This window comes from Dipodomys merriami, unplaced genomic scaffold (assembly GCF_024711535.1).
Source record: "Dipodomys merriami isolate MVZ:Mamm:240054 unplaced genomic scaffold, mDipMer1.0.p SCAF_28, whole genome shotgun sequence".
Classification (NCBI taxonomy): domain Eukaryota; kingdom Metazoa; phylum Chordata; class Mammalia; order Rodentia; family Heteromyidae; genus Dipodomys; species Dipodomys merriami.
Window position 1 is genome coordinate 10,406,821 of NW_027204270.1, and position 9,659 is coordinate 10,416,479.

At 46.6% G+C, this 9,659-nt stretch overlaps 1 protein-coding gene and 1 pseudogene across 1 annotated transcript in view; one reads left to right on the top strand and one right to left on the bottom strand.

Annotated features, from left to right (window-relative positions):
- Ythdf2 (YTH N6-methyladenosine RNA binding protein F2) overlaps window positions 1-867 on the bottom strand; it is a 38,931-nt gene extending 38,064 nt beyond the window's left edge. The window contains exon 1 of the mRNA XM_070037448.1: window positions 512-867. Coding sequence (XP_069893549.1) covers window positions 512-538 — 27 coding nt within the window. The 5' untranslated portion in view covers window positions 539-867. The remainder of the gene's footprint in view (window positions 1-511) is intronic.
- A 7,022-nt stretch (window positions 868-7,889) lies between these two features.
- Window positions 7,890-8,944, top strand: LOC138837971 (ragulator complex protein LAMTOR3-like; annotated as a pseudogene).
- Window positions 8,945-9,659: the final 715 nt, after the last annotated feature.

Sequence of the window (9,659 nt, forward strand, 5' to 3'; positions counted from 1 at the left end):
TGGGCGAAGGGAACGTGAGCCGAGCAGCAAGTTGTCCGGGAAGAAACGGAAAAGGAAAGACAAATGAGCGCAGGGCCCGCGACGGGGATAAAGGAGCGGGCCCGAGGGGAGGTTCAGGAATGGTGATGGTGGTGGCGGTGAGGGGGAGGCTGGAAACCGGAGGCGGGGAAAGGCGCTAGGCCGGCGAGGCCGCGGGGAGAAAAAGCGGGGGACGCGCCAGCGGCGACGCCAGGAGAACAGCGCTTCAAGGAAGGGGAAGGAAACGAAGAGGGAAAACCAGGCCCGCGGAGGGGAGGGAGCGCGGCGCGGCCGGTGGGCTGCGAAGCCCCGGGGAGGAGCGGGAAGAGCGGGCCGAGCGCGAGGCGCTGGGCGCGGCCGGCGGGAGAGGCCCGAAACCCGGCCCGCGAGAGGCGCCGCCGCGGCTCGGCCCGGCTGGGGGCGGCGGGCCCGGGCCTAGTCGGACTCCGTGTCGCCTCACACAATGGCCGAGACATGCGGGCTGGGCCTGTACCTGCTCCAAGAGGCTGCTGGCCGACATGGCTCGCGAATCCTCACGGGTGGCGACGGTGGCGGACTCTCCTCAGGGCAGCGGCGGCGGCAGCGGATGAGCCCCGGCGGCGGGAGCAGGCGGCGCGGCGGCGGCTTTTGTCCCTGACACTCGGGAGCTTCGGCGGACGCAGCAGAGACACAGCGCGCGGCTCGGGCTCCGGCTCCGACTCGGCGGCGCTCTAGCTCCACAGCTCAACGCCCGTCTCTATGCTCCCGCGCGCGTGCCCGCTCCTTACAGCCGGAATAAGGGCGCCGAGCGACGGAGGCGGGCGGCGCGCGCGCGCGGCTGGAGCGCTGACTCTCACATTCACTCACCCACGCGGAAGGGGCATGGCGCGAAGCACCCCGGGAAGGAAGAGGTGGCGTCGCAGCGCCCTCTGCTGGGTCGGAGGAGCGGAAGCGGCGCGCGCGGCCTCCCCGCCCCCACCGCCTCCGGATTGGGGCCTAGAGAGTGAGGGTCGCACCACGAGGTTTTGACTAACACCTGGCGAGAGGAGCCCTTTAGCTTAAGAAAACCTGCAAACAAGAACACAGTTTCACAGTTTGGAATTGGCCTCTGCAGATCTTAAAATAACAATGCTTCCCAGCTGCAAATGATAGCCTCTTGCCCCCCACCTCTATTTAGGAAGGAATCCATAGAGAGGCCTAGAGCCTAGGGAAACTTCTTGGGATCTCTGCTCCTAGGAGACATCCTGCATTCCTAGGAACACGGTTACCTTCCTCCGTTAAGGGATTGCAAAGAGTACCTAGAGAGAAATCACGCGCGCGCTTGCGCAGACACACACACACGCACACACACAATCGGGGTCTCCTGTGTGTGTGTGGGGTCTCAATATTGAAGGGAAGAGAATATGTAGTCGTTTGTTAGTGAAGTCGCTGACCCCAAAATACTGTTAAGTTGTGGACTTTATTTCAGGGAAAAATACACCTCTCTTACATGTGCACAAATCTTTCCGTGTATTTTCAGGGAACCGAAAAAATCTATGGACTTTAAGAGGAAATGTCCTTGATCTGAGGAAGAAAATTAACATTATTTCAATACCTGCTGTGAGCCACCATTGTCCTGAAGTGATTTCAAATACATTAAAGGCATTCAGCAACTTCAAAGTAGCTATCAGTCTCCCCTAGTTGTCTCCATTTTACAACTTTGAAAACAGAGATTAAGTAACAGCCTGAGGTTACAAAGCTATCAAATAGCAGTGCTTGCGGGGATCCTCAGATCTCAGCCTCCTGAGTAGCTAGGATGACAGAGGTGAGCCACCAGCGCCAGCCCAGAACAACTGCTTTTACTATTTCTGTCCTGTTACTACAGAAGACTTCCTAGTTCTCCCCCTTGCATTCCCAGGAGTCCCATGTCCTCTTCGACTTCTCTAACACTGTTACAGCACATCTGCAACATATCATGGCTCTTAATGTCTTGATGTCTTCTTTCTGTCCCCTGTCCCAAACCGAACCCCACTGAGATTAAAATAATAGAACCCTGAAAAAAAAAAAGTGTACTCGATCTCAACAGGTTCACAGTTCAACCCCAGGAGAGAGAAATTTAGGAACCAGAATCCTAAGGATGGGCTAAGCATTTTCAGTCAGAAGAATGCCTACCCTTTGCTAAGACATTTGCTACTAAGCAAGTCCTTCTAGAAGCTTTCCAGGTTGCAAATAATGGTAAACAGATAAGGAATGATATTAGTTGTCCAGCTAATGCCATCGATCATTACATGGAGGAGACTTTCATGGACTCAAGTAAAATGGCATTTCGCATTTTTATATCATAAATTTGTCATGGACTCAAGAGTAAAATAAATGGCATTTTGCATTTTTATATCATAAATTTGTCTAAGGCATTTTTTTCCTACCTATAATCACATTTATAGTTGAGATGAATAAGGACAGTTATACTTCCTGAATAAAGTGAAGGACATTCAGTAGAGAGAATAAAATATCAAGTGTCAGAATATAGATCCTACCAATGAAAGAAATCTAGCAATACTTTTTTTTTTTTTTGCCAGTCCTGGACACTGTCCCTGAGTCTCTTTGTGCTCAAGGTTAGCACTCTACCACTTGAGCCACAAAATCACTTCCAGCTTTTTCTGGGTAGTTTATTGGAGATAAGAGTCTCACAAACTGGGGCTGGGAAGATGGCTCAATGGTAGAGCACTTGCCTTGCATGCCTCTGAGGCCCTGGGTTTGATTCCCCAGCACCACATAAGCAAAAAGAAAAAAGCCAGAAGTGGTACTGTGGCTCATGACCGGACCCAAAAAAAAAAAGAGTCTCACAAACTTTTCTGCCCATGCTGGCTTCAAACTGCACTTCCTCAGAGCTCAGCCTTCCGAGTAGCTAGGATTAAAGGCATGAGCCACTGGCATCCAACAAGCAATACTTTTTATTAACAATAATCAGCCAGTCAACCCCATGACCAGATTTATATACAAACTGTGTTAGCAGTTGCTGAAACTTGAAGATAGCATAGTATATTGTACAAAGAGGATTAGACCAGGAGTTATATTCTGGGAGTGGGAGTATCTAAATCCTAGCCTCCTCATCACAAGTGCAACCTTACAGAAGGTACTTAACTGCTCAGATTTCTTCATCTAATAAAGGGGATAATAATACCTACCTAACAGGTTTGTCACAAGATAAAGTTTAAAAAAAAAAAAGACATGAGACCATGTCTAACACATTACAGGTTCCTTTCTTGTGATCTCATTAAGGGATGTGTGTAAAAACTTCTTTCCTTCCAATAATATCTTCATGGTACAAGACATTTTGATTAGTTCCTAAGGGATTGTTTTCTTTTCTCCAGGAATTCCCAGTTAAAATATAAATAGCCTTAGAGAACTGGATTCATTTACCTGATAGAATGTAAGGGGCTCCTGAAGAAACAAAACTTGGGAGAGTGATATAGTTAATCACGAGGAAAAAGGAAGGAAAGTCTAGAATGTATGATGTCATTTTATGGCTTAGAGAAAAGAATACTAAACTGGAAATGGATCTAGATTCTATTTTAGCTCTGTCACAAAGCAGATAGAGCATTCTCTCTTTGTTTTTGGTGGGGAGAGGTGAAAATGCCAGTAGTAGAGTTTGAACTTGGGACCTGGGCACTGTCCTTTAGTGTTTTTACTCAAGCCTGGTACTCTACCACTTGGATCACAGCTCCACTTCTAGCTTTTTGCTGGTTAACTGGAGAGAAGAATTTCAAGGACTTTCCTATCACTGGGCTGGCTTTGAACTGTCATCTTCAGATCTCAACCTCCTAAGTAGATAGGGTTACAGGTGTGAGTCACCCAGTGCCTAACTTCAATCTCTCTCTCTGAGTGTTTGTTTGTTTTTGACCAGTCTTGGTACTTGAACTCAGGGCCTAGGCATTGTCCCTGAGCTTATTTTGCTCAAGGCTAGCACTCTGCCCCTTGAACCACAACACCACTTTCAGCTTTTTCTGTTGATGGGTAGTGAGGAATTGAACCCAGGGCTTCAGGCATGCTAGGCAAGCACTCTACCACTAAGCCACCTTCCCAGGCCTGAATCTTTCTTTTAAAACCATTTATTGGGGCCAGGCATTGTGTAGATGAGAAAGTCTTGACACTATCCCCTGAAGTTTATAGACTAGTTAAGGAAAATAAACTATGTAAATAGCTATTCAAATAGTTGTCCAATTACAGTTGTGCAAAGGGCAATAAGGAAGTAAAAATAGCCTCCTCAGAGAAACCAAAGAAATTTTCCCTGAGAAAATGAGCTCCCGCTAAGACTGAAAGACCACAACAAATTGGCCAGGCAAGGAGGGAGGAAAGGAAGCAAAAGAACAGTATGTGCAAAGTCCCTAACTGAGAAAAAAGCTTGGCACTGGGGAGGAATTGAACGAAAGCCAGCATGACTGGCACAAAATGAGAGAGGATGGTACCAAAGGAGACCAGAGAACTGGGGGTGGGTTGGGGGAGGGAGAAAACTTTATGGACTGGGAATGTGGCTTAGTGGTAGAGTGCAAGAATGTCCATGAGACTCTTTTTTTTTTTTTTTTGGTTCCGGTCATGGGGCCTGAACTCTGGGTCTGGGCGCTGTCCCTCAGCTCTTCAACTCAAGGCTAGCGCTCTACTACTTGAGCCACAGCGCCACTTCCGGCTTTTTTCTTTTTGCTTATGTGGTGCTGGGGAATCGAACCCAGGGCCTCAGGCATGCAAGGCAAGCGCTCTACCACTGAGCCACCTTCCCAGCCCCCATGAGACTCTTATCTCCAATAAGCCACCAGAAAACCAGAAGTGGTACTGTGGCTCAAGTGGTAGAGCACTAGCCTTGAAGCTGAAGAACTCAGGGACAGCACCCAGGATCCTGAGTTCAAGCCCCACGACCAACCAACAGAAGAAGAAGAAGAAGAGGAGGAGAAAGAGGAGGAGGAGGAGGAGGAGGAGGAGGAGGAGGAGGAAAGTTGTTGTTGTTGTTGTTGTTCAGGGACAGTGCCCAGGACTGAGGAAGGAAGGAAGGAAGGAAAGAAAGATGGACTTTATTCTTTCACTCCAAATAATCCAGCAGCTAATAAAGTGTAAATAATCGTACTGTGGGTTCTAGTTTAAGTTCACTGTGTGAAATGGATTTAGAGAAAGGAGAATATATTATCAGTTAGAAAATGATTCCACTAAATTCAAGCCAAAAAAAAGTGGCAAGATCAAATACAATTGTAGTGAATACAATGAGATGTGGACTAAACAGAAGTTTTAAAAGTAAAATGAGCTAGGAACCAGTGGCTGACACCTGTAATCCTAGCTATTCAGGAAGCTGAGATATAAAGATCATGGTTCAAAGCCAGCCTACTCAGAAAGACTCTTTTTTTGGTCCTGGGCTTGAAGTCTGGGCCTAGGTACTGTCCCTCAGTTCTTCAGCTCAAGGGGAGTGCTCTACCACTTGAACCACAGTGCCACTTCCAGTTTTCTGAGTGGTTTATTCGAAATAAGAATCTCACAGACTTTTCCTGCTCAGGCTGACTTTGAACTGTGATCCTCAGATCTCAGCCTCCTGAGTAGCTAGGATTACAGGCGTGAGCCACCAGTGCTAGGCTCAGACTGACTCTTATCTCCAATTAACCAGGAAATAGGGGTGTGGTAAAGGGTCAGACTTCAACAAAAAAGCTCAGAGACAGTGCCCAAGCCCTCATTCAAACCCTAGTACTAACATGGACACAAAAAAGATGACAACACATGCTTCAACGGAAACTTGCCTAGTAAGCTCTAGGCCCTGAATCCCTTTTCCTTCCTTCCTTCCTTCCTTCCTTCCTTCCTTCCTTCCTTCCTTTTTCTTTTCTTTTTTTTTTGGGGGGGGGCGTCTGGTCGTGGGGCCTGAACTCTGGGCCTGGGTGCTGTCCCTCAGCTCTTCAGCTCAAGGCTAGCGCTCTACCACTTGAGCCACAGCGCCACTTCCAGCTTTTTTCTTTTTGTTTATGTGGTGCTGAGGAAGCGAACCCAGGGCCTCAGGCATGCAAGGCAAGCTCTCTACCACTGAGCCACCTTCCCAGCCCTCTTTCTTTCTTTCTTTCTTTCTCTTTCTTTCTTTCTTTCTTTCTTTCTTTCTTTCTTTCTTTCTTTCTTTCTTTCTTTCTTTCTTTTCTTTCTTTTCTTCCTTTCTTTCTTTCTTTCTTTCTTTTCTTCCTTCCTGCCTTCCTTCTTTTCTTTTTCTTTCTCTCTCTCTTTCTTTCTCTCCATCTCCCTCTCTCATAAATAAATTAGAGGTCTTGCTGTGTGAATGGATAATTGGCAGAGGGAAGTCGCTAAAGGAAGTATCAGCTAGGCACAGTGTAGTCCTCCTGACTTGGGAAGTGGACATAGGGAAGTTCAAGACCAGTATGGGCAAAAAAAAGCTGTGTACACTGGGCTCCGATGGCTCGCTACCTTAATGAAGTAATAAATAAGCATTTCCCTAGTGATAAATCAACATTTCCCATGATAGATCTCTAGGTTCTAAAATCCTTCCAGATCTATGAACTTCACTTGTGTCTAGTGTTAAATTATTAGACTTTTGCCAGAAAACCACGCAGACATCCAGGTACAAAGAACAAAGAAAGGTTTATTGCCAGCAAAGGGGCTGGCAAGACCCCTTGTCACATGAGAGAAATGAGAAGTGCTGGCTATTGTCTCAGGTGAACATGTAGCCTACTGAGGCTAGGAGGGGTTAGAAGGGGCTAGGAGGCGGAGACTCTGGTGTAGATATGAGGACCAGGAGCTTCATCATGGCAGACTAGCATTTATGGCTGCTGCCCAAGTAGTAGATAAGGGGTCCTGTAGCTGCCCAGACCTGAAGGTCACTCCAAGGGGCTCTTGCTGCCTTCTATGGTGGTAGCTGCCCCAGAGAAGTGCCATCCCAAGGTAAAGGGGGTTGGAGGCTGATTATTTACTGCCTTTACTACATGGGCCTAGTGTTGTCTAGGAAGGGAGTACACCAGCTATGGAAGGGGGAAGGAATATGCGAAGCTATGGGAAAGGAGCTCATTGGGCTAACATGTAGTATTTCCTGTCCAGGACTCTGAGAAAAGGCGACTGGGCCTGGCTGATCACCACAGATAACCTAATCTTATGAGCTGCCAGTGCCCTAGCTCTTTAAAATCCCAGCTAAACACCTCAACCTAGACAGCTCCATGTATGCATTTACTGGCCTCTAACTTAATATACAGTAATTTGAGTATAACTAAAACAACCTGAGGATGGGCTACATATAATCTCAATAAAAAAAAAAAAATACTAGCATTGTTGGGTGCTGGTGGCTCATGCCTGTAATTCTAGCTACTCAGGAAGCTGAGATCTGAGGATCACGATTCAAAGCCAGCCTGGGCAGGAAAAGCTGTGAAACTCTTATCTCCAATAAAACACCAGAAAACCGGAAGTGGTGCTGTGGCTCAAGTGGTAGAGTGTTCACTTTAAGCTAAAGAGCTAAAGGACAGCACTCAGGCCCAGAGTTCAAGCACCATGACCAACAACAACAACAAAAAACAACAACAACCAAAAAACAGCATTGGGCTAGAAATGTGGCTCAGTGGTAGAGTACTTGCCTTGCATGCATGAGGCCCTGGGTTTGATTCCTCAGCACTATATAAGCAGAAAAATATGGATGTGGCGCTATGGCTCAAGAGCTAGAGTGCTAGCCTTGAGCAAAAGCAGCTCAGGGATGGCATCCAGGCCCTGAGTTCAAGTCCCAGGACTGGCAAAAAAAAATCTGCATTAACTTGGCCATGAAGGCTTAGCAAATGCTTCAGGGATCATGGACGAGGTTATGAATCATGTGACAGCAGCTTGTTGGGGACGGTGTTTAGCTCAAGTACAGTGGGGATATTCCAGTGACCAAGAAACCCAGGAATGCAAGATTGATGGCAGATGTATGCTAATAATACACCTCAATAAACTTTAATAGTAGTGTCATGCTGTAGATTCTATGATTATCTCTATTGAACTGATATTGAATCTGAGACTTAGAGGAAAAGGACCTAAAGCAATTCCTATGTAAGAAGTTACCAGGGCAGGGGGGGCATTGGATATCAAAATGCCAAAACAAGCCTATGAATTAAGAGTTTTTATTACAGATCCTCACCACTGTTCCTGTTTGCCTCCTTTGTCCTTTTCCTCATTCTTTTTCTCCTGTCCCTCAGTGCATTATGTTTAAGGCTACTATAGCCCCAGCTGATGCCAATAATAAAAGTAAAGAAAGAAGAAGAAGAAGTTACCAAGTTTTGAAAGACTCCATGCTATTGTAGTATGGAATAGAGATAAGAGGACCTGTTATTAAAGTGACCAATGAAAGTGCTCCAGAGCATGCTTTGCAACTTGGTTTCTTATCTACTTTTGTCCTGCAACAGACCAAGGGAGCAAACTTGGACTTTCAAAGAATAAAAGCATCATGAGGGCTGGTAAGATGGCTCAGTGGTAGAGCACTTGCCTTGCATGCATGAGGCCCTGGGTTCGATTCCTCAGCACCCATAACCAAAAAGAAAAAAAGCCGGAAATGGCACTGTGGCTCAAGTGGTAGAGCGCTAGCCTTGAGCTGAAGAGCTGAGGGACAGCGCCCAGGCCCAGAGTTCATGCCCCACGACCGGACCCAACAAACAAAAACGAAAACAAAACAAAACAAAAAAGCCAGAAGTGGGGCTGTGGCTCAAGTGGTAGAGCGCTAGCCTTGAGCTGAAGAGCTGAGGGACAGTGCCCAGGCCCAGAGTTCAGGCCCCATCCCGGGACCCAGAAAAAAAGAAGAAGAAAAAAAAAAAAAGCATCACGAGTTACTATAACACTTACCATGTAGTTCAATTGTTTACCTCTTGTGGTGAGTTTCATAGCTGGTAGAAATGCCAAAACAGGACTAATTGTCAGCCTAGAAAAGGAACTTGCTCCATTGTTTCAAGAATTGATGGAAGTTGTGGAAGTTTCTTAATCTGATGGTGGTTTTGACTTATAGCTTATCTTGTTACAAAAACACTCCTCAGCCCAGTGCTGGTGGTTCATGCCTATAATCCTAGCTACTGGAGAGGCTAAGATCTGAGGATCACAGTTAAAAAACCAGCCAGAGAAAGACAGTCTGTGAGACTCTTATCTCAAATTAACCACTAGAAAACCTGGAAGTGGCCCTGTGGCTCAAGTGGACAGTGCCCAGGCCCAGAGTTTAAGCCCCATGACTGAAAAAAAAACAAAAAAGAAAAAGAAAAAAAATCACAAGTCAATCTAGCAATCTTTAGACCACAATAATAATAATGTCTGTAGGAAAGGGCCCCCTTTCCCATCTTATATTAAAGAATCAGCCTATAGGTATAATTTATAGACAGATCAGGCATCACATTTCCTTTGTAAAGTCTTTTCTTATTTAGAGAGATCTGGGGATCATGGGGATAATCTGAAATGGTTCAGTCTGTCACTACCAGCATGGAGTTAGTGCAGTCACCACATATGGATAGGATCCTGTTCAGTGGATCAGAATCAAAACACTGCATTGATCCACTCAAGCCATTGAGTGCTCCCTATTGAGTGCTCCCTATTATACAGGACTTCCAGGCTGCAAGGGTGCAGCAGCCCCCCCCCTTTTTTTGGGTCTGGTCATGGGGCCTGAACTCTAGGCCTGGGCACTGTCCCTCAGCTCTTCAGCTCAAGGCTAG